This window comes from Anarhichas minor, unplaced genomic scaffold, assembly GCF_050575085.1.
Source record: "Anarhichas minor isolate MPS153535 unplaced genomic scaffold, ASM5057508v1 ptg000136l, whole genome shotgun sequence".
Lineage (NCBI taxonomy): Eukaryota > Metazoa > Chordata > Actinopteri > Perciformes > Anarhichadidae > Anarhichas > Anarhichas minor.
This window is the reverse complement of record NW_027466582.1, coordinates 10,172,294-10,196,620: the sequence shown is the minus strand read 5'-3', so window position 1 is coordinate 10,196,620 and position 24,327 is coordinate 10,172,294. Positions and strand designations below refer to the sequence as shown.

The 24,327-nt window shown below is 40.4% G+C and overlaps 3 protein-coding genes across 4 annotated transcripts; 1 reads left to right on the top strand and 2 right to left on the bottom strand.

The window, feature by feature from the left end:
- The first annotated feature begins 8,571 nt into the window (after positions 1–8,571).
- rd3 (retinal degeneration 3, GUCY2D regulator) lies at positions 8,572–10,262 on the top strand. The gene is made up of 2 exons (XM_076084050.1): positions 8,572–8,861; positions 9,905–10,262. Exons 1-2 carry the CDS (start codon positions 8,572–8,574, stop codon positions 10,260–10,262), a joined length of 648 nt encoding a protein of 215 aa, XP_075940165.1.
- Positions 10,263–10,958: 696 nt separating this feature from the next.
- On the bottom strand, positions 10,959–14,124 carry LOC142942482 (uncharacterized). 2 transcript variants are annotated; one of them, XM_076084832.1, is made up of 7 exons: positions 13,967–14,124; positions 13,557–13,629; positions 13,037–13,195; positions 12,821–12,882; positions 12,614–12,706; positions 12,112–12,201; positions 10,959–12,016 (listed from the first exon to the last, which is right to left on the bottom strand). In XM_076084832.1, the coding sequence occupies exons 1-7, from the start codon at positions 13,967–13,969 to the stop codon at positions 11,969–11,971; spliced, it is 528 nt and encodes a 175-aa protein (XP_075940947.1). In that variant the 5' UTR covers positions 13,970–14,124; the 3' UTR covers positions 10,959–11,968. The 2 variants fall into 2 exon arrangements, with proteins under 2 accessions (XP_075940947.1, XP_075940946.1); XM_076084831.1 differs by having other exon boundaries at positions 10,959–12,019; positions 13,967–14,123.
- Positions 14,125–15,038: 914 nt separating this feature from the next.
- Positions 15,039–23,929, bottom strand: rhag (Rh associated glycoprotein). Its single transcript, XM_076084829.1, has 10 exons — positions 23,680–23,929; positions 19,200–19,383; positions 18,781–18,931; positions 18,517–18,664; positions 18,015–18,181; positions 17,789–17,926; positions 17,526–17,647; positions 17,058–17,131; positions 16,836–16,909; positions 15,039–16,521 (listed from the first exon to the last, which is right to left on the bottom strand). The coding sequence occupies exons 1-10, from the start codon at positions 23,858–23,860 to the stop codon at positions 16,447–16,449; spliced, it is 1,314 nt and encodes a 437-aa protein (XP_075940944.1). The 5' UTR covers positions 23,861–23,929; the 3' UTR covers positions 15,039–16,446.
- Between the last annotated feature and the right edge of the window lie 398 nt (positions 23,930–24,327).

The window sequence follows — 24,327 nt, the reverse complement described above, 5'->3', positions numbered from 1 at the left end:
TTCACTACACGTTTGGGTTTCTCAGGTCTGTCTGGCAGCCTCCCCCCGTCCAACAACCAGACTCCATCTGCGATGCCAGGGGTTGGCACACCTATGTCCATGCTTTTGCCTGATGCCTGGCTCACAATGCACCTGACCCTAATGCCTCTTCTTGCAAGTGGTGGGCCCACAAGACTGATGGCCCCATGTTTATTATTTTTAGGCTGTGCCCGGCCAACCTCATTTGTCAATGCCTGGCCACCAGACGCTCGCCGGTGAGCCTCTCTCTGGCTCCAGAAGGAAGCCCTGGTTTCCCTTTTCCTGCAGGTGCCACAACTCTATTCTGGCCGATCCAGTCAACTGGTGGTCTGGCCCCTCCCCTGCGGGCTATTGCCCCCCAACAACACAGCTCCCAGGGTCACTGGGGCACATTCATTGGGGCACATTCATTGAACTCCAGTTTGCAAAGAGGAATCTATTCATTAATTTCATTACATTTCCAGCCATCTGGCCTGCAATATGGCCATGTACCAGGCAGAGAATCAGGTCTTGGGGTGTCTGTGCCAAACTCAAAAGCTGACTGAAAGCTGGCATGCTGATCTGTGCTGCAGGGGACACTAGGATATGTTTTATACAACATGTGTTTAAAAAGCATGACATTGCTCCTTCCTGTTCATGTGTTGTTTCGAAGATGTTGTTGCCTCAAGCAGAAAAAAAACACTTCAGCAAACAGTTTGACTCGTGTGCTGGCATTCCTTTATCACACGACCATGAGGGTGATGTTCATCTTCTCATCTAACTTTTGGCCAGAAAGTGAAAAAAGGCCACGCTCATGTCATATCGGAGGAACTGTAATTATCAGTTTTCGACTTGAAAAAAAGCTTTCACGCCAACATCCACGTTATTAATTAGAACGGGAAAGCTCGGAAATTTCGTGAAAGTTATAATATATCCAACTTATTAATATAGAAGAGCCTGAAAAAGAAACATGGATGTCTCATGTCAGTAACAGATGTAGTGCTATTTTCAACCACACAATTAACTTGCAAGTCTTAAACATAGCATTCCTTCCTAGCTCTACTATTCCACATGTTGTGAAATTCTGAAATCCTTTACATTTGTAATTATATGCAGGGACCTAAAGGGACCTGAACAGGATTAAATGGGATCAATAGCTTTGAACCTGTAAATGTTAAACCTTCAGGTGTTGCTGATCTTCGTTTCTCTTTATGCCGGTTTATCCAACAGCTCTTGCCATTAGGAGCTGTGAGAGTTTTCAGCTCCCAGTACAGATTCACTGACCTTAGTACCCAGTCCACAGAGGCTTTTCTGGTGAAATGGGACGCTGGACAAAGGCCAACGAAAAAGGGGATGTCAGCAAATCCGAGTTGTTCTTTTTTTCACTGCACTCATGTGATCTGCCCTGAACTTCCCTCCCTTTAGTCACAGCAGAAGGCAGCGAGGCGATTTCAGTTCCAGGCAGACGTTATAGAACATGTCTGTCATTTCATGGCTTTCAGATTGCATGATGAACTTTGAGCAAGGGGAAATTCTTAGTAACCATTTATGCCGATAAGGAAGAAGCTCGTGAAATAGGAATACATGGTTTTGAACTAAAGATCATAGTTACTTTACTTAAACTGTGAGGGAAATGTCACAACGGCAGCAGCTTTATACATTGGTATACTCAGCTGTTTACACCCTCGGGTGTCTCTATTTTTTAATATCATAATCCTTCTGTTTACTTTTCTTCCCCTCTGTTTCCAGGAACTCCCTCCTTATTCCGCTGCTCACACATCGTCTAAAAGTCTCCCGCTTTTTCCTTTTCAATGTCTCCACACAACACGTGACGACAAAATTCAAGAAGTGCTCAGATCCTTTACTTAAATGGAAGTATAGTCATTGCACAGTGTAGAGATGCTCCATTACTAGTGAAAGTCCTGCATTCAAAAGTTCAGAAGTATTAAAAGCCAAATATGGTTAAAATATCAAGAGAGGTCATTTCAGACTGCATTAAATTCATGCATTATGTAAGCAGCTTTTTAATGTTGTAATTTTCACTAACTGATGACATTATTTGGAGGAAAAATCTGTTTAGCAAGTAGTATTTATAACAGTCGGAGTGAAAAGCACCACTCACGTGTACTTAAGTACACTACTTGAGTAAATGTACTTATCAATGCTGTAGTCAGGATTTAAAAAAACACAGAGTATTAGCATTCAAAGGAATTGTTCAACATTTTGGGAAGTACATTTATTCACTTCGTCTCATCTAACCTTTGACAAGTAAGAGAACTAAGTGTATTTCCCAAAATATCACATTTGTTCTTTAGATGTATCTAAAGTCTAAAATATACTGGAATCAGTCTTGAGAATACCCGCCTGGTACTCAGTTACTGTCCAACACTGGATTCAATGCAGTTCTTTCCAGTTATGTGTTTAATAATAATCTTGAATTTTAGATTACTAACATAATGCGTCGTCACACAAATATATGTGAGATTATATCTTCAGATCATATTATGAGTTCAAAGATGATCACATAAATACATTGATCGATCGATCATACACGCTCTATATCACATATTGATCTCTTTTCGGAGTGAACCTTTAATGTCAGTGTGTCTAGTGCTCGGCTCATCATGTGATTGCTGCTCACTTCAGTGTGGAGTGCACAGAGCCAGAGAGATGTGTACGAGGACTCAATGTTACGCAGCCCAACAATCAGACAAAGCTCACATTCAGCTGAGTCTGTGTCTGTTCACGGCACTTCACCGCTTGTGTCTTCAGTGGAGGAGCCAAAAGGCCCGACTGTCTTTTAATGTGCTGCACAAACAAGCTCTAAAAAGAAGTATTTCTTAATTCACTCCGTACGTCAAATGTTTATCTAACTACCGTTCTCTGCCTGGTGTTCTTCTGAAGCGCCTTCCCTCTGTTCTGTTGTTATAGCTCCGTCAAGGAATGTCTTCATGCATGTAGATTAATATTTGTTCAGGAGGTGTGGTGACATGTTTGTTTGATCAAATTTTTAAGGGTTTTCATCTCAAGAATGTGAAGTAGCCTATGAGTTCTCCAAACGAAAAAGTTTATTTTCTTCTTTCTTGATTCTTATCCCAAACTGAGATGTTACAGGAGCATAAATACATAATGAGGCTGCCAGCTCGCATGAAGCCTCTGCAGCTGAAATGGTGAGAAGCTACCCTCTTGTGGTGTGTTTGAGTGCTGACCAGCTACTTTCAACTTAATTAAAGATGTAAAAGGGTGATGTCATCCAAAATGTCATGTTTTGTCATTAGAATAAGATCATGATAAAATACTAATTTAAAATATAGTAAAATTAGATCAATTAAATAAGCATTTATTACATTGTTACAGCACTGCAGTGATAAGTTGCAACAAATATAATAAAAGGAACTAAAAGTGCAGAAGATGAATTGAGAAATGAATGTGTCGCCTGTTAAATTTGACCTGGAAGTGAAGGGTCATCCTGTTCTACTTTCAAAATAAAAGCTGGGTCGGTGACATTTTTTAACCACCAGATAGGGACAAAGAGCAGTATTTGTTATCTTAAAAAAAAATCAAAATGACTTAGGGTAAGGTGATCAGTTGTATCAGAATTTGTTTTCAGCATTCTCCACATACTTCCATATAAAACCATCTGCATTACAAGAGCATGATGCAGATTGTTGGTGACGTCAGTGTTAGTTGTGTTGTTCAGGCTCTATGTGCTTTCCTCTGACTCATACTGACTCACTGTCTATATATGACGTGCTGATCACCTCTTGAAAATAAAGAGGCTTACGTATCAGGATCAGCATCTGTGTCTCTATTACAGTACAAAAGGGACATCTGCTGCATCACATGAAATCACCGTTGATAACAGAAATAATGGATTCACTAACAAAGGAAATATGACTTTAACCAATTAAATTTGCCCTGTTTAGCAGTTTAAAAGTGTTTGACCCATCAGGAAGGAGGGAGATATCTATTAAATCACAATTGCATATGTGGTAAGCAATAATATCATAGTAAAGTGTGATTCCAATTATCGCAGAGAGCCTCATGCTCGATCTTAGTGCCACTAATATAAATCTAACAACCTATTTAACTCACCCCATACTTTAAAATTGAACTTTAAAGGAACGGTTTGCCATTTGGATGAACATGCTTATTTGCTTTCTCGCCGATGGTTAGATACAGTCAGCAGCTTAGCTTAGCATAAAGACCGCAAAAGGAGCTAGCCTGGCTCTGTCCAAAGGTAGCAAAATAGAGCAACGAGCACCTCTTAAACTTACAATTTAACAAGTTTTATCTCGCTTGTTTAGTCTGTACAAAAACTAAAGTGCAAAAATGACAATTAGCTCCCATCACTCTTAATGCTAAGCTAAGCTAACCAGCTGCTGGCTCCATCTTCATAACATATTTAAATAAACATCTGCCAATATCAAATTATTCTCAAAATAAAATGCACTTTCTGATTGGTTTGAATGTTCTCTACATTTATGTATAATTCACATTCACATTTATTTATTTATACTATTCTTGCATTCTAACACACTTAATCATCATGTTATATATTGTAGTATACATATTGCACATATATTTTATTTCCAAATTCGATAATTCATTGTTATATATATTTCTTATAACTTCTCTATGTTTATATACATTTCTTATAACTTCTCTATGTTTATATACATTTCTATTCTAAACAGGGTGCAACCAATTTCTTCCCGCGAATCAATGGATCATTTCTGATTTCTTCATGTCACCTTTTCTGACATAAAACAATGAATTCATCAATGTTCAGGCAGCTATTGCAACACAGTTGAGAGTCAGTTTTCTTGGGGTTTTCTTTAAATGACACACACCCGTCTTGTAATCCACTGTGGGTCATACAAACACAAACACAAACACCTGGTGTGACCCTGGTGCCACCCATTTGCACAGCACCGGGCTCTTGTCATGCGCATGTGTCTCTCCAGCCATTCACAACAAATCAGCCCCCCCCAACCCCTCCCAGACAAACATCAGAGCCCGGTGACAGTGGAGTGGATGGAGGGAATCACTTTAAAGGATTATCACTGTCATCTGTTTGGATTACAGGGAGAGCCTACCTTCCCATCTGTCACCTTCAAGATGAGGTCAGCACGCTGTCCTTACATGTTGGAGGCCTTTGTTCATTTATTTAGATTAAAAACACGACTCTGTCTGGATTGAGCTACTCTTCTTTGTTAGCTTTACCTCTCACGTACTTCAAAACTCAACCTGATTTTTGTGAGCTCAGACAGTATTATTTGGATGTACAGTGCTAGACTGATCAATACCTCTTTTTAATTATGTACATGTTATGAAAGGTTAATAAAGTGTAACATCTGCATGGTTGATGAAGCTCATTTTTTACGCTCCGCAGCCCTTTTCCATCAGATAAAAGGTCAAACTTTCTGAATCTGAAGAGTCTTTATTATAAATGATAGACATAAAGCAGCCATATGAGGGAACCCGGTAACCTATAGAGCAATGACATTATTAATGGCTTATTAAAAAAAGCACAGTGTTCACCTTTGCTTAATTTCTCTTTTTTTACTGCCTTGTGAAGCACGTTGTAACATGTTTTGAATACTGCTTAAAGTAGCTTGTTATCTTATTTATTTATTAATCTATTTAGTTTTTCTTACTCAATACGGTATTTTTTTTAGTATGTATATTTTTGTATTTGTTGCCGTTATATTTTCACATCATGTAAACCACCACCTTATATTTAATGTGGCTTACTATTGTTATTGTATTGATATTTATTGGGATGTATTTGATTACTTACTTTGAGATGGATTGATGGTGTGAACACAATTGACTTGAAATAATTAGTCATTTTATATTCAATAACTCTAAAGATCAATTGAAGCTCTTTAGAAATCACAATGTTTTTTCTGTTAACACTAGTGGATGTTGGTGTTTCTGCACTGGCTTAATAGAGTTCATAGTTCACCACGCATCTTATTTAGCTGTATAACACTGAGGAGGAGGAGGAGGAGGAGGAGGATGGTGGTGGAGGTGTGACTGGGATTTCAAGGTTACTGTGAATATATGCAGAAGGAAACCATCTGAGGTTTCTGCTCACACCTACACACAGAGTAAGCCAACAAGCCTTGATAACCACCTACACAACGACTGCACATTTACCTCTCTGCTTCTCTATCGTGTGCACATACACATACACACACACACACACACACACACACACACACACACGCACACACACACTTCCTCCTTGTGGGTCTGTGATTAACAGTTGTCCTCCTATAATGGCTGCATGCCTGATCTGTGCCAGTGGGACTCATTACCTGAGGTAAGTCTGCAGGCTGACCTCTTGCAAATGTTGCACCACTCGCCACTTAACTAAGCTGTGGTCGCTGCGCGGTGAGCCCACACTGCACTAACCCTATCTTACAAACGACATCCTTTGATTTATCTCCCTCTTTCCATCTCGCCGCTCAACCCACTGTGTTCTCTTTATCTGCCTCTTTGTCGCTCTCCAGCTCCCTTTCAGCTGATGGAGCTTATTGTGGACAAATAGGCTTAGGAGCATCACTATAGCAACAGCGAATCGTAGAAAGCTACATAAGCACTTCATCAGGGCCCGTGATCCAATGGCTCCAGTTAGAGATGGTGCCCCCAACCTCCTGCAACAAGTGAAGGCAGGCCCGAGAGGCTCATGGGAGGAGGAGGAGGGAGGCGAGAGACAGAGAGAGAGAGAGAGAGAGAGAGAGAGAGTGAGGTGGAGATAATGCTGTGGGTCTGTGAGGGGACGGGAGAATCCATTTCTCTTCCCTCTCTCTGCGTTTGCCAGTCTTGCCTCTTCAGCATCCATCTGTCCTTCTGATGTCTGGCAACTTTTTACTGCTTTTCATCGATTTTGTTTCTGGTGGATTCTAAGAAAACTTTCAAGAGACGAAGAGGTAAGAAAACTGTTCATTCTCAATTGTGCTTTGGAGTAAACAGCAACAAATCGGACCACGAGATGTGATGTTTCAACATATTCATGTTAGAATCTGTCGAAAGCAGCCAGCAGTCCAAACATGGATACATGTTAGTTGTACAACTGAACAGTGGGGATGTGAAGAGAGAGAAAGAAAGTTCAAATTTCTGTAATTCCCGGGAAATAAGTCAAATTTGAATGTACCAAAAGCTGGTGAACATGAGAGAAAACACTGCTGAGCTATATCTACTATAGAGCTGCAACCATTAGTCGATCAACTATTATAATAATCATTTAAGCAAAAACAGGGTTCTTGCCCTTGCTTTATAGTAATTGAATATTTTGGGTTGTTTTGACACTTGAAGAGATTGGGCTCTCAATTGTGATGAACATGTTTTCATTGTTCATCTGATTATTCAGTAAGGAAAATATTCATTAGTGGCGCCCTAGTCGTGTTTATTTCTTCTGTAAAAACTTCAGTAAAACAATATTTAGACACACAGGACAGTCACTGGTCTATGTGAACAAGTGTTTGAAAGACTATATTTGTCTGCATGTGAGTGACTCCATGTTGAAGGGCTAGTCAGCTCACTGAAGCTGTTGGGTCCAGAAGTTAGAGTAAAGGCTTCAACTAATCTCACTCTGTGAAAGCTTTTTTGATGCACATGTTTACAGCCCCATTACAGTGCAGCAGAGAGGTATGAAGCTGTCGTTTGGAGGACAACCTCAGCACCTCAACAGATTAACTCAAGATTAAGAGAGTTACAAAACTAAATGGAGACCTGATAAAAGAATGAAGAGATTACCTACAACATGTGTAAAGGTACAACATGAAGGTAATGTGTACTTCTGCTGAAATACACAGTTTAACTGAAAAAAAAATCCATTGCATCTTCCCAGAGCCCAGGGTGACATCTTAAAATGTCTTGTTTTGTTTGATAGTCCAAAACCCAAAGATATTCAGTGTGCAACCTTGTGTGACAAAGAAAAGCAGCAAAACGCTGGAACGAGAGAATGTTTAACATTCGTTCTTCTGTTACGTTATTGTGCTTTCATCTCACAAAGAAATGCAAACAAAAGACTGCCTATTGAGTTGAATACAGCATCAGTGGGAGCGGTTATGACACCTGTACAACAAAGAGCCATGTGGATGGGGGAGACAGGGGGGAGGTTTTGTCCAGATGTCGAAACAGCGTTCAGATGTGGGGATATAAATGATGCCAGATTATGCAACAGACACCATGCTGCCTCTTTCCTATGTGGTAAAAACCTTGAAAAGCAAACACTCATTAAACTGAACTCCATCCATTAAATGCTCATTACAGCAGAAACTGCTGCAACTCTGTACTGCTTGTTTTGTTTTATTGGTTTCACCTTTCAAGCTCTGCAAAGTACAGACAATTCAATTACTGCACAACCTTTCCAAAATGTCTCATTGTCAACTCATCAGCAAATCTAATACAGCCCTATAACATATTGAAAAAAAAAACATCAGTATGAATTCTTCTTTTATTCTCTAGTCACCTTGAGACAAATTAATCTGAGCAAATATTTCCCCAGCTCGGGGGTATTTTTGGTGTGATCTCTAATCAACTGTGAAGGAGGACAAGGCCATGGCCTCCTGGTTCAGCTGGAATGAGCCGTATCACCGGAGCCCACAGCGGGACCCGGCCGATGTGGTCACCGACACCCTGATGCTGGAGTTCAGCTGGCAGCTGAAGGAGGCAGAGAGGCAGCAGAGAGAGAGGGAGAACGAGTACCAGCGCCTCAAAACCGGAGTGGACTACAGCTGGCTGGCCAACACGCCTCGGCCCTCCTACAACCTCAGCACCGGGGAGAGGATCGGCCTGGAGGACCTCTGCTCCAAGGTGCCGCCGCCTTACTGCGGCCAGGTCATACTGAAGTAAGGAAACACAAACACTATAGCTTAGTGAATATTACATTCATGTAATGACCATAGAAGTCCACGTTTAGGAATAATATAATTATGGCCAACATCTAATAGAGGAAATATCAGATCCAGATCACCTCCAAAACTGAATTAGCTCCAAATTCAAAATCAAATCATTTAAAGTCAGCTGGCCGACCTCTCTGTCGTCCGTCACATGACTCTGTAATGCTTTGGTGTCTTTGTCCTTTAATCTGCAGCAGAGACAGCCTGAGCTTGTTGGAGCATCTGTTCACAGAAAGCTGCTGAGGTCTCCGGTGTCTTGTTAGAGGTCCACAGTTTTTTGGGAAGCAGTTTGGCTGCTGGTGTTAATGTGAGGTGCTAAACGCTTCACGATGCTTGACAACACACACACACACACACACACACACACACACACACACACACACACACACATTTTAATTAGCTGCTCAGAGGAGGAGCCCTACGTTGAAGGTACTTCTGGGTTTTCCCAAATGCTATTCTGTATCTACATTATATTGTATCATTTAAATAGATCACATGACTTCAAACCACTGGAGATCAGTAAAAACAAGGTTTTCAGGGGCTGTTAAATGATTTTATACACCAAAATCTGTTATCGGTGCTTCTTGAGAAGGACTGCTACTGCATTTGTGAAAACATATTGTATGAAGCAAAGTCTGATAAATTGCCTCAAATGATGTAATTTGTCGGTTGGGTCCAAACATTTGAAAATGAAAAGAAATCTGTGAGTGTGGAGTTAGAAAGAAGTGAGCTTACCTGAAGTTTACCAGAATGAATTGGCATCAGTTGAGTTGCATTGTGGATAATCTATGCACCAGGTTTAAGCAAGAAGGAAGAATTGCTGTAAATTAAAAAAAAAAAGTCAATATCTCTGGTTCGGTTGCATTCATTTGATCAAATTGTCCATCCACCGTGAGTCCGACAATGTTGTATGAGAGCGGTGCAGTACTCTAGACTGTTCTTCCAGTATGACAGAAAACACACAGCGTGAACTTGATCTTTGCTCCTCTCAGGTTCAGGGAGGTTCTGCAGGCCAATGAGCCCGAGGTGCAGGAGGTGTCCGACCTGTTTCGCTCCGTCCTCCTGGAGACTCTGGACCACTTGAAGGAGGAGCGGGAGACGCAGCGGCTCGCCCACCAGTGGAACAACAAACGTGCCATGAGCATGTCCCTCATGAACTTCAGGTCCCGGATCAAGATCAACCCGTTTGGAAGCACAGTTGGCCTGACCTCCGCTGTGACTGACGAGGCCGGGTTGAGTGACCTCAAGACCGTGTCAGAGGATGTGGAGAGAGGCATGGAGGGGTCACAGAGGGTGTGGAGCATGCCTGACTTCAGATACAAAGGAACCAGCAGCAGCAAGGTTGCCTGATGTGGGGCGTTCACGGCACATGACCCGAAGACACGGCATGTCCACTTTGCACCAGACGAGGCAGGATGAATCGTCCTCTTGTCAGTATGACACCAATCAGCATCGGTCCATTTACTGATTTACCTGTTCACCTAAATGGGCAATGTAAGGTGTTTTTTTTGTGGAACTGAAACAGTTACAATTTAGTGTAAGAGTATCGCCTCTGGCAGTGATGCGTCTTATATTTTGTAGACATTGCTATCTAAGCATTGAGGGCTATTTACTGTTGGCTTTAGAGGCTTTCTTGACTCCTAAATATTGCAGGAACGCATGAAATATGTTGGTGTTGTTTTGTCACACAACACAAAATGGCTGCAAAGGTGAATGGTCTTTTATGACAGTATGCATGTATGTACATATATATATATATGAATATATATATATATATATATATAAAAATTGTATGTACAAGTTATTGGTGATAGTCGACGTCATTCAGAGGGTGAATCATGCTCCTCTTCTACACACAGCACACAAAGACTCAGCACAATAATTCATCATTCAATGTCAACAAACTGAAAGCGTTCCTTCTGTTCTTCATTGGAAGAAGGCGTCAAAAAGACCTTTTTGAGAGCAGAAAACAATCCTCCCGGTAGTTAATTGTGGTTTCTTTTCTGTTTGTCACATCACCCTGCAGGTTTACTCCATATACAGCTCTCAAGTGGATTGATTTATTTCAATTTAATAAAACGACTGATGCTGAAACAATATCCATGACAGAATTTGGGGGAATGAATGTTCTGAATAAGACATACAGTTACCATCAGAGTTGATTCCCATATCATTTGAAAGAAGATGTACACATTTATCTATCAGTACACGCTGATAACACTCCGGCTCTCACATTTACTGTGGAAACATAACGGTTAGGTATCTACAGAAAAATAATAATAATGATGGGCAATCTTACATTAGTAGCACGGTTGACATGAATGATTGACAGAGCCAGCAGGTAAACAATAGCTTGAACTTTAAAGGAGAATCAATTTTACATATCAAGGTCTGTTTAAGGGGTAGAGGAGCACTACTGCACACGTGACAGTAAACGTCGTGTCTTTCAAAAACCTGTGGGCGGGGAGTTAAGATAGAAATCAGTCTACCAGACCTCTGGTGCTCGTCAAGTTGCATTTTGGGTAGTGTAGGCGGCTGGTTTTGAAGAAGAATGCATGAAATAAAAAGGATGAAAGAAGAGAATGTCTCTGGTCCACTGTGAGTCCCACACTGTTATAGGAATAAAATGCTCAAACGGTGGAGAACGCTCTTCAAGGAGTCACCGTACGTTCAAATCACAAACAAAGTTGAGAAGCTGATCGCCGGCAGTCACTGGCCTTCATCTGATGTAGTTAATTACAGACACAATATTTGATGTCACCATAAACACTTCTCATATCACAAAAGCTATCAGACCAAGCTGTAGAATCCGCCTGTAGAATCCGCCACCGACAGTGCCATGGTGAAAATCAAGCCGGCGGTCTGAACACATTTCCTTCAGTCCCATCAGGCTCGGTGCTACCTGTGTGTGTGTGTGTGTGTGTGTGTCAATGCAAGTTGTATTCATCATCTCTTTCTCAGAAAACTCTTCATCGTTGTTCTCCGGGAAAGCCGAGTTCTTGTTTCCTGAGTTCTGCCGACGTGTCTGAGCACTTTCCCTGCCGTCCACAGCGGCATCACACGGTGGAGTTCAGGAACTCAAGAAGTTCTGCACGATTTTTATCCTGCTGTAACAAAAACAAAAAGCAAATAACAATCCATCCACACACTGTATAGATACACTTGGTTGCCTACTTGACAGCAAAAAATGTGAGATTACCTGTTTGTCTTTCTTTGACTTCTTTACTTTCATCTTTATCTTCTTCCCAGAAATCATGCTGTACTTGCCTTTTTTCTTGTCCTTCAAGTACTGAAAGAAGACAAATGTAAGTGTAGAGGGCTAGATTACAATAGAATAAAGCTGGTTGACACAATGACATAGCCTGTGATTACAAATGTCACTATGTGCATATCATACTAGCACATGTTGGGGGGCTGGCAAAAAAAACAAAAATGTTCTACCATGGTCAACATCACCCTTCATTGGGATTCCATTAAATGGCATCGAGATAAAAAGACTTGTGTGGTTTGATGTATTTCGGAGCATGTTTGCAACTTATCGAGGTGGACTTGATTTTAGAGCTCAGTGGAATCCAATGAATGGAAGTCAATTAGAAAATGGGGTCAATGTAATGCAGGGACTGTCTAGAATAATGTGCAGAATGCATTTTCTGACAAATGTATTTCTGGTCATTTTTTTGTCTAATGGGACGTTAGCCTACCTTGGAGATTTGTACAGGTCCCGTGTTTTCCTCTCCTCCTTTCACTTTCTTTTCTTTTTTACGTTTGTGTCGTTTTTCTTTCTTCCCTTTCGGCTGCAGGGCACAAAATAAGTTGGACTCAGTTATGTTCCATTATTACACAATTCAGTCACTTTTACTGAAACTTGCAGTCGAATATAAACACGAGATAAAGATGCACAACATTACTTTTTTGTGTTGTTTCTCCTTTTTCCTTTTCTTAGACTGCTTTCTGGATTTACTGTCCGAGTCTAAAAACAACAAAACACATTGTGTCAATTTATTGATATTTGTGCTGCTATGATGATAAAAATCACATGATATGTGGATGAACAAAATACAACATTAATAAGAAAACATCTGACATCAGATGAATTGCAACGCAGACTTTAAAGATACACTTACCGCTACTGCTAGAGCTACTCCGACTGCGGCTGGATGAGTTTGATGAGCCCGACGAAGAGGAAGAGGACGACGAGGATGAAGACGACGAGGAAGATGACCTAGAAGAGGATGACGAGGAAGACCTACTCGGACTACGTTTCCGCTTCGTTTTTTCTCGACCTGAACAAACAGAAGACAGAAATACAAAGATGAACTTGAGTAACTGCACAGAAGACGACAATTGATTCTTATTAAGAGCAAGAAATAAGACCTGTGACCTGATGCACTGATGATATTATGCTCTTTGGGATGCCATTCTCCCTTGCTTCCACTATACAAGTATAATAGTAATACAACTTTGTAACCAGGTTAGAGAGTGACGTTTAGAAGACAAGACTAAAAAGGACTGAAGCGGTCTGAAAACACTTCCAACAACGTTTCACTTGAAAGTGAGCAAAACAACAGTCGGTGTGAGGGTGAAGGCATTGTTGTCGTGACGGTGAGTTTCATAACTATCTGTCACATCTAGAAGCGGTCTTACCTGAACTCGTTGATCTCTTCCTCTCATCTGTTCTGGAGCTCGAGCTGGACACCCTCGTCTCCGCTTTCGTTGACTAGAAACAAAGACAAACATTTAAACCAAATTATATTCGGCAATTTTTCATTGAAATCTGATCTGAGCTCCGGGGGAAGACATCGCTAACACCGACTAACCTGATGGAGTTACACATGGCCAAAGCTACCTAACCGTTCAGAATAGGTAAACCATTGCATGTAATCGGGGCTTTGTTGAGACAATTCTGATAACATACTTGTAAAATATTAACGCTTACCTTAATTGTCCTTTCACTTGTGCTTAACAAGGCTACGTTTACTAAGCTAAAGCTAAAATGCGCTTTAAGCTACTAACGTTGAATGATCTAATGCTGGTGAAGGAAGTTCTGTACTCACCATGGCGACAGCAGAACGCCGTTAATTTATCACATATATACACTGACACTTTAACAGCTGAAAGAAGAGTAAGATTTATGTTTATTCACGATTATCTCTCGTAAAATAGCATTAGCCAGCGCTCTTAGGAGACATTTTGTATCCCATGATGCACCGCGGGAAGTACGTTCAAAACAACGGAGCGAAAACTGACGTCCGCCAGTTAGCGCAGCAGCGCCACCAGAGCCGGTTACAGTGCTGCTGTGTACTGTGACTTAAAGCTGTTAATTAAAAGATAGAATACCTTTTATTCTACTTTAGGACTTTTAATCTTTAACTGTCTCCAAGCATCCACAAACCACTTGGGAAGAAGTTTGATTAGTTAACGTTATCTGCCATGTTTCCTCACTTTCTAGTAACGTGACGTTACAGTCAATGTTTATTATGATAGGCAATGTTACACCAAACTACACTAAAATTAATGCAGAATAATACTGCAGCTTTGCAATAAATATAACCTTCGTTATACGTATGATGCTAATTAGTAGAGCCTGACCCAAAGAAGGTTTGTAATACATCAATATTTTACTGTTTGTAAGCTGATAATCATGTATCGACCAGTGTTTGTATTTTAAACACAAACAGATAAAATGATAAGCAAACTTTTATTATAAAGATCTTTGAATTTTATAGAATTGTGACAAAGATGTCGTACATTTTACAGTTTAAAGATAAACGTATCAGAAAGCATATCATAATTTGATACACCAGCCTATATATATATATATATACAGTATATACGTGTTGGTGTTGGTCGAGTAGACAAATTTGGATAAACAACAATTTTGTCCAGCTGGTGGTGCTAGAGGAAAAGTCAGGGGATCACAAAAATGATTCATCCTGAGGGGACATGAATGTCTGAACCAAATTTCTTGACAACTAATTCACTAGTTCATGAGATATTTCACTCGAAACCACACTTGGCACAATTAAGTCAGCGTGCAACGTTACAGTCAAATGTAAGGAAGTTATTAGACTGTAATATTTCCACAAATATCTACATGATTATGACCACAAAACACAGAAACAATGGTATTGTACAAAACCATATTTATTATGACAGTATTAGTATATTATACAAATATGAGCACATCCACACTATATAAAAATACAAAATCTTGATGTGTTCAGGACATACCAAACCAAAATATTGATAAACACTACCGTATGTGTGTAGTCAGTTCCATCTAGCCCTGCAGTCCATGTTTAATGTTAAACACAAGAAATCTGTCCTTCATCACTCAGACACCATGCAGCTTTGTTGCAAGTGCCACAGTTCAAAACTAAACTAAACTAACTAAAATAAAATAAAAGAATCCAACAGTAACTCAGCTATAGAGAAAATGTGTGAAAAATGATATAAAGTTTATTATTTGTCATGTTTCCATCTTCTATAAATAATAGCCCTTTCTTATTTATCAGTATGTAAGTTCCTGTTGAATTATTTGAAGGCTTCTGAAAATATTCAGTACCCGTTGCTCCTTCTTTTAACCTTGCAGGACTTCAATAAAACTGACCATGTCAATTCATCTAAAAGCTAAACTGTACATGTAACAATACATGGGGTATACATTAAAAGCAGACAAAAAATAACTTTAGCTTGACCAGTGACAGCCAATCTAATGCTAAATGCATTCATCGTTTTTGCATTAAAGAAATTGTTCAGCTGCCCTCGGACGAATAGAAAATAATTGTAAGCAGTGGGAGATAAGCAACACAAAGGTTCATTAGTTACAACATTTCATGCGACTATCCCTGCCCATGTCAGAGCCTCGCTGCTGGTTTCACACAGTCTGACTCTGACTCCTTACAGAAGGACCATGGGCTCCAGTGAGGTGATGTGAAGCAGCAGATCAAAGCAGGTTTAACGCCTCAGCTGAAATACAAATGTGAGGTGTATGGAAATATAAAAGAATGTGTGAAGAAAAAATATCATACTATACTAATATCTTAAAACATGCTTTAATGCTTCATTTTATTATATAAAAACGACATAAAGGAGTGGGAATAGTTGTGTATCAGCAGTGAATCTATGGTGTGACCCACTGTGTTTTTTGATTTAATCACAATTTTCAGTGTAAAAAAATCGCTAAAGGTCCTTGTTTCAAATTCTTGAAAGTGTTTTTCTTTCTGTAAATGGTATTAACCAAATCTTTATGTTAACAATTTTTTAAAATGACTCATGTGTTTTGGAGACTCTATTGTGAAACCTTCACTGCTGACCCTAATGTCAAATTTAAACTGTACTTTGATGGAAATATACGCTGCTGTAGACATCTTTGCTCACAAAACAGTTTCAAAATTGACGTGTGTCGGTTAGTACAGCAAATCGTCTATTTGAAAAAAAAAATCTTGACAAATTGATTTGAGCAGACATGGTGTAGCAGATCAAAAGTCCTTTACTTCCTAGTTTTCAAGCTCAATGGATGGTGAGCAGATATTTAAACCTCTGCTTTGTTCTTTGAGTGATCGGCGTGAGTCAAGCTCTCCTCATTCCCCTCCTCCTCCTCAGGAACCTAGAAAACATGTCGTCCAAATTATTTGTCCGTAGCATAATGAAAGAGACATACATAAGACATGGGTGAACGGCATGTGGACCTCGAACAAGTATTAGCTTGTATGCTGTACCAGCTGGGTGGAGTTTACCAGCAGAAGATAAAACAAGCAGTACCAGAGAGTTAAAGTCTAATCTAATGAAATCTTGATTGTAATGATCCCAAAACCACAAATATAATAACTTAAAAAAAATACTGGGCTGCTGCTTCTATTACTTGTGATCCTCGACAGTCAGGAGCAAGAGATAATATTCATGAGAAATGGGATTTCTTACCTCCCAGTATATAGAGTCATCGAAGCAGTTCTGGTCCGGAGGCTGGCCCCAGAACGGCAACTTCATTATTAAACCTGGAAGAAGAAAAGGCATCGTTTGATTGCTCAGGCTTTTTAAAACAATCAAAAAGAGGATTGATAAATAAGGAAGGCCTTTTCCGTTGTTGCTTAGGAATTTGACTGTTGTGTCACATTGATGGCCTCGTGTTTCATCTCCACCCACCTGTAATGGCACCTCCAACCAGAGCGAACCCGAGGGATGAAGCCAAGGCAGCAGCTTGCATGGCAGCGTCACCTCTGAGGGGGCGGAGGAGGGAAGAGGGGAATGTAAGAGCTGACATTTAACTAAAGCATACCATTACTTCAAAGCTACAATACTGTTATGTGTGCTTGTTAAGGCTGGGGGATAATTTAATATGATCATTTTATCATATTAGATTAGATATCGTGATACACAATTACAGCGACGTCTAAATTGATAATAACAAGCCCCAGTGTGATCATTCGCACTTAAGTTCTTGATTAAATGAGAATATACTCAATTGTCAAATATGTACATGTACATGTACAAACATGGTTATATATATATATATATATATATATATATATATACGTATATATGCATACATACACACACACACATATAGTCATATGTATATGTAAGAGTTGTGGAGATAAGTCTGGCCCTTACCCCTCTTTTTTCCCCAAAGCCACAGCGACAATACCAGCCAATCCACCCAGGATGCCAGGCATGCCATGCAGATTGTGGACGCCGCAGGTGTCCTGGATGCCCAGTTTAGATGCCAGGAGGGGCTACAGAGGAGGAAAAAGGTCCCTTGTTACAACCAAATTAGTGTATTTTTTAGAAGATGAAAAATAATTGTATAATCAAATACATCACAAATCTAAAATCTGCTTGTTTTATTTTGCACCTTTGCTGTGACTTGAACTTACAGTAAGGAACTTGAAGCCCAGGGTAGAGATGCCGCCGGCCACTAATCCAATCAGCATTGCCCCAAATGGCTCGATGTTCATGTCAGCACATGTTCCCACAGCAACGCCACCAGCCAAGGTGGCATTCTGAATGTGCACCTGTAGTATATAAATATATGTAAATCATTGTATTCATTTTTAAATGATTGAACTAGTGTTATTAGACATTAGAGGAAAGTTATCTGACCATGTCCAGTTTTCCTTTGTGCTCCACGAGGCAGGAGATGGCGTAGGCAGAGAGCACGCAGGCAGCCAGGGAGAGGTAGGTGTTGACCACGGCTGTGAGCTGAGTGAAGCCTGGGTCAGCTATGGCCGAGTTAAAGCTGGGCCAGAACATCCACAGGAAGACGGTTCCTGGAGAAGAGGGTGATAAAGAAACCGCATTTGTACAGTTCATCTTAAAAATGTCATTCCTATCAAATCACACTGCAAGGTACTTATAGATTTAAAGACTCTGTTTGTTTCTGAACGGGATTGAGAACCAGTTGAGGTCAGGATCTCTTCAGCATCACTGTGCCTGCTGCATGGTTATCTGTGTCCACTAGGGGACATAAGTCGTACGTGTTCAGGAGACCAGTGATGAACCAGTGAGGGAAGATTACAGCCAAGTAAAACTCATATCCCTGTTCAAAATGTAAACAGATGACTAATACATTACATGAGTTTGAAGTGCAACTGGCTCTTCTTACCAATCATAGCAAACAGATCAGAGTGGTAAACAGATCCATCGTTCTCATGTCCGTTTTTCAAACCCGGTCGGTAAAGTACTCGAGCCACAGCCAGGCCGAAGTAGGCTCCAAAAGCATGGATGATCATGGATGCACCAACGTCATTAGCCTGTGAAGGAAAAGGTGATGCAGTTTATTACAAATAAGTTTATTCCTGCTCACAATGCAGGATTTAACTGTGCTCATCTAGTTCATCAACACGTGTATGTGTCGTTGTGTGCTTACTTTCAGGACTGTGGCCACCAGATGTTCATTGATGGAGAAGATGGTAATCTCCAGTATGGTCATGATGAGGAGCTGCACAGGGCTGGTTTTACCCAGAACAGCTCCGAAGGAGATCAGGACGGTAGCTGTGCTGAAGTCTGCGTTGATTATTCTGCAGGGTAGAGAGGAAAACAAGTCTTTAGGAGAACAGAAATTATAGGACGATGATGAGAAGAGTTAGAACACAAATCCCCAGGCCAGCACAGTTCAACATTCATCATTTACTGAACCTAAAGTGATCTGTTAGAGCTACTCAGCAGCCAACACGACAGGTCATTGGTTTATTGAGCAGCTACTTAGTTGGTGATGTATGTGTAACTGCATGAATGTTAATCAGGGGCTTACTGAAAACCAACACGTGCAGAGAAAGACATTCATACTTGAAGATGTTAACTTTGATCTTGCCGTCGTCTAGGTGCCAGAGACCCTGCGTGAGAAGGCCCCACTGCAGGCCGAAGGCAGCCAGGAGTAAGTTGAGGCCAACGCTGCTGAACCCGTATCTCTTCAAGAATGTCATCAGGAACCCGAAGCCGATAAAGATCATGACGTGGACATCCTGAAACACTGGAGACACAAGAAGGGAGGTCAGTTCTGCTGCCGATTCGATGACAGGGCGCTGCTTTGTCGTGAGAGTGCCACTTTAGCCTCAGCTAAATGCTGACATGAAATTTGATTAGATGAACGACTTCTTTTTTTTCTTTTACTCTGCCTTCAATTAGAAATTAGACTTTGCCTGACACGGTGGTATTCTTTAGACTTTGTAGTTTAAATGATTTCTTGAGCAGTTGCTGTACTTCCCTTGAGTCATTTCCCTCCACAGGGACTGTATTGTCAGCTGTGACCTGTTAGCTGGAAAAGCAATTCAACCACACTATGAATAGGATTCTGGGAGAATGCTTCTGCTGTTCCTGCTTCTATTAAGTGCATATGATCTTAATAGATTTAACTTACAAGTTCTCGGAGGGAGCACACCCTTATCTATTAGTCTGTGTTAACACTCGGACAAAGACAGCAGGGTTTGGAGTTTATTTCATCGTCAGTTCATGATGTTTTCACAGATTATCTGTGTGAAGGCGGATCTACGTAGAACTAGGCCAGCGTCATCACCCTGACAGGAAGTGGGACTCCTGTTTCCTAAAGGCCTTTACACTTGATAGATTGAGCTTTGTGGGAAATACATCACGGTGGAGGTGTGCGCAGGCTGAGAAACAATGTGCTTCATTACCTATTGTGTAGACAGGTCTCTAGGGTTGGGCGATGTCTACCGAATTGGCATATAACGTTGTCCGCAGTGGGCAATATTGTTATATCTTTGGCTCAGTAGGGTGGTCATCACGTAGAGCGTTCACTTACCATAACTTCAGTGGTTTGATCTCTGGGCCCTGCAGTCTATATGTCGAGGTTACCTTGGGGCAAGGTAATGGCTGGGCCATCTATCTGTGAGTGTGTATGGTGGCTTCTGAATTTCTGAATGTGTTTGTGAATGGGTGAATGCTGGCTTGTGTTGTTTCTAGTCTTTCTGCTAAGCTAAGCTAACCATGTGCTAACTGTAGCTTTATATTTGCCAGACAAACATTAGAGTGGTATTGATCTTTTCATCTACCTCTCCGCAATGAAGCAACTAATCGTACCTCACAAAGCTATTCCTTTAAATAAAGACTCATGTCTTAACTCCACTTATCTAAAAAGACTATTACATACCTACAGTAGATATGAGGAAAACAAGTACACATGCAAAATATTTAAATATTTCTATTTGTCTGCTTTCAATATAACACAGAATATCTTACAAGCACTGGTGCCGCCGCTTTAGAATGGTACCATGAAAGAGATTAAATTCATCCAGATCTATTTTCACAAGCAATATTTACATATAGAGTATGTCAGCACATTTTAACATGTCGTGAAAAGACACCCACATCAACTTTTGTGAGGCAGAATCCGAAGATGCTACAGTTTGAATACTGTGTAGTGTTTTACTGGGTTTCTACAAGTGCTCAAAAAGCAGTTGACTTAAACAGATGTTACACTGTAGGCTGCTTTAATCATTTACCAATCAGATAAAAACAGAACTGCTCAAATCCAACTGAGTCGTTGCCTGGCTGCTCCATATTCAGAATATTGTTTTTAGAGGTTTTAGGGGGTAGTAATTAATAGTTGAAAGGGAATCATGTTTCAACTACTTGAATCTGAAACAAATTAATGTTTGAAATTAATTTTAAGTACCCTAATTTACTCAGATAAAAAGGATAAAGATCCATAACGACACATGGCAGAGTGTTAACTTAGAGAGTCTGTATTCAGGGTGATTAAAGTCATATCTCATCTTGTTAACCAAATATTTATGTTCTCCAATGCTTGATGAACCAATCAATCACTTTACGAACACAGTCAGAATCTGATTTAAAGGCCAAGTATGCACATAAAAGGAATTTGATTCTGTTTTTTTGCAACTCTTACAATGTACTTACACAGAAATAGAAATAACAGCAAGGGACAAGGACAGCAAAGCTGGACCGATAAAGGTAAAGAATAGGTGTGAATATAATTATTCTATACATATACTGTATATAATAGTAATAACACAAATAATAAAATAAGAAGTGTTTCTTAATTTGTAAACAAAACAAATGGTTTAATGAGTCTGTATAATTCAACAAGAAAATAATCATGAAATTTGTGTTAATGTTGGGCTTAAATAAGTCCTGGTGTGTGTTCTTGTAGCGCTGCATAACATGTGGTCAGCGTTTCAAACACTGATATCGTCAGCAGCGAATGGAGGTGTAAATATTGATTTGGCTCACATCCACAGAGCCCTTGTGCCCCTTCAACTTGTACTTTGACCCCCCTCCCAAACTCAGTCGGTTGACGCAGACTCGCTTTTCTTGTAGTAGGGGCTTCTAGTGAACAGTAGACGGAGGATGGGGAGGAGGTAAAGCCTGGAAAGCAGCCACAGTGTCTGGCACCACGCCCAGATGTTAGGCAACGCTCAGTAATCTCCTGAAGAACTGGGTGAGCCTTTACGATAACGAGAGAATCCCCTCAGGACCTACTGTCATGCAGACTGTAGAGGAGGGAAGCAACCGGTGCTAACACATCAATTATTATTTCATTTTTTTTTTTAAATGCTGAAGCAGCAGATTTCTCTGTTGTCTTTGATGTTTTTATGCTAATTTCTTTAAGATAAAATGATTTTCCAAGAGTCTTAATTAGAAATGCATGCAGTTTTTTGTCACTTTACACAATTTTATGATTGATCTGAGCCGCCATAGCTTTAACTCAGTCCAGTGCAGGCCACATGTGTCTGCTCATACGTCTTCCTTTGATCCTATAACTACCGATGTCTGGTACGCAGATCTCTCTGCACGCAACCGCAAGTCGTCACGTTATCCAATTGCATTCTAAATGGTCAAGGCTGTAGCTCATTCCACAGAATTTAAATTCTTGACACTTGATATCTTTTTGAGGCATTTGCAGATATGTCCTTCAACAGCATGAAAGTAAACCTCTTTTAAAAAAATAAACTGCTCATTGTTACCTCACTTGGATGTTTGTATGTGACTCTAGAAAGCTGTTTTCACATCCATCTGCTGAAGGAGGTAAGGTTTCTCTCTGCTCACCTTGAATCTCAGTTCTGCAGACGTGCACATCAGATCGGTATATTATACCACGACGTTTGGAAGCCAATCGTGGTCCAATATGCAACTTACACAAGTGTAATGTGGAAACTACACTCACACTTTTCCACTGGCGTAGAAGATGTCTTGTGTCGAGCAGTTCAACTTTACTAAACAATATTTGCACATTGATGTATGGATTTGCATTAAAGGGAAAAGGAGTGGATGTGATTTTAGGAATATTTAATACAGCAGCATCAACGTGTTTGCGGGAAAACCGTATTAGAGGCAAAGCAGACATATAATAATATGTCGGGAGAAGACCGTAACTCAGTGTGATCAAAAAGTAAAGAAGAAATCAAAATAATGATAGAAATTCTGAAAGACTATATAAGCTGTGCATGTTGTAGTCTATCCTATCTGAAGTAGGAGATATACTCAGACTTAATTATGACCAATGAGGTAATCTCTTTCGGACACACCTGCCCCACCCAATCATGAGCAGACGTTCAACAGACGATTCGTTTTCAAAATGCAAAACAACCCTCAACTGCAGAAGCCGCTCTATGCTCAATGAGTATAGTTTAAACAAAAACACATATTTAACATCTGACATTATTTTCTGTTATCTGTGTGTTTGACACATTGATTTAAAACACATGTGACCTCCGCTCTATGAGACCTGACACATTTCCCTGCAGAATCCTCTTTGACTCCTCAGGCTGCATGTGTATGAATAGACTTTGTGAGAAATGGGAATGTGACCCCATGACTCCTCTTATTGCAATCAGCAGACCTGCTCTGGAAACAGCCTCCAAATTATTCTTTTTCTGTTTGCAAATATTTGGAAGATTTCACCCTTAAAACAGAATCAACATTCTTCCAAGGAAGGAAAGGCGGCTCTTTTCAGTTCACTCAACACTTCAAAGTTCAAGACTTAGAGAACCAAAGTTTGGAAATATGAAATATGGGAGATTTATTCTTTTAAAAAAATCTTTTTTAAATTCTTAATTTCAGCTTGATTTCCCAACACACACAATTGTGTCATATTCTACTGAAAATCCGCACAACAATGACCTTTTTTCTCTGACAACATCAAAGCTGCAGCAACGGCAATGTGTTAAAAATCTGATTATCCTTCATTTTTAACCTCTTCAAAAGAAGTCTAGTGACCAAATATTGACCAAATATTGAGGCATCCTGTAGCAGAGCATCCCTAATTAGCAGACCCACGCAGACTTACTGGGGTAGAGATCCATGGGCTGCGCCTCCTTATGGTGCGTCTCATTGGAGTGCGTGTCGTGCCCGTGACTTTTCCCATCATCATAGACCACAAACACAGCAAACAGGATGATGGTGATAATCTCCAAAGCCAAGGCCACAATAGGGAACTTCATCCTCATGTTGGTGGCGTAGGCAGGCATCCTGAGTCCAACTATGGTTCTCTCTCTCCCTATCTGTGTTTTTTTAGGGGTAGTGCGGTGTGAAGGGAGAGAATAAACTGGTGTCTGGCTTTTAAACTGATGCAGGTTTGGTGGTGACCAATGACAGGGCAGAAGACTGGGGCCTGGGTGGGGAACACCCCCCTCATGGACTTTGCTCGCGGGGATGGGTTTCCTCTCTGGGCGTCAGAGTGGACAAAGCAAAACACAAACGTAATGACAGTCAGCCAATGAGCGGACATGAGAGAAATACTTAATGACTGCTCCTTCCAACTCATTTTTCACTGTCAAAGTTTTGTTTGTTGACTTAACTCGAATGTTGGGGCTGGTGCATTTCTTTCATGTCTTACATTAGAAAAAGAAAATTCTTTAAACGATGTAAAAATAAATGTCTCCATTTACTCGTTAGAGCTGTTGTTTGCTCAAGACAATATTCGGTACCTTTCATA

Excerpts from the sequence above, each read along its gene's own strand:
- rd3 (XM_076084050.1), top strand. The coding sequence starts at position 8,572 with ATGGCCTCCTGGTTCAGCTGGAATGAGCCGTATCACCGGAGCCCACAG. Across the intron at positions 8,862-9,904 it reads TGCGGCCAGGTCATACTGAA|GTTCAGGGAGGTTCTGCAGG; the intron begins GTAAGGAAACAC and ends TGCTCCTCTCAG.
- LOC142942482 (XM_076084831.1), bottom strand. Across the intron at positions 12,707-12,820 it reads AGGAGAAACAACACAAAAAA|CCGAAAGGGAAGAAAGAAAA; the intron begins GTAATGTTGTGC and ends TGTGCCCTGCAG. Across the intron at positions 12,020-12,111 it reads AGTCAAAGAAAGACAAACAG|CAGGATAAAAATCGTGCAGA; the intron begins GTAATCTCACAT and ends TTTTTGTTACAG.
- rhag (XM_076084829.1), bottom strand. The coding sequence starts at position 23,860 with ATGCCTGCCTACGCCACCAACATGAGGATGAAGTTCCCTATTGTGGCC. Across the intron at positions 19,384-23,679 it reads GCCCATGGATCTCTACCCCA|TGTTTCAGGATGTCCACGTC; the intron begins GTAAGTCTGCGT and ends TTGTGTCTCCAG. Across the intron at positions 18,665-18,780 it reads TGGTGGCCACAGTCCTGAAA|GCTAATGACGTTGGTGCATC; the intron begins GTAAGCACACAA and ends TTTCCTTCACAG.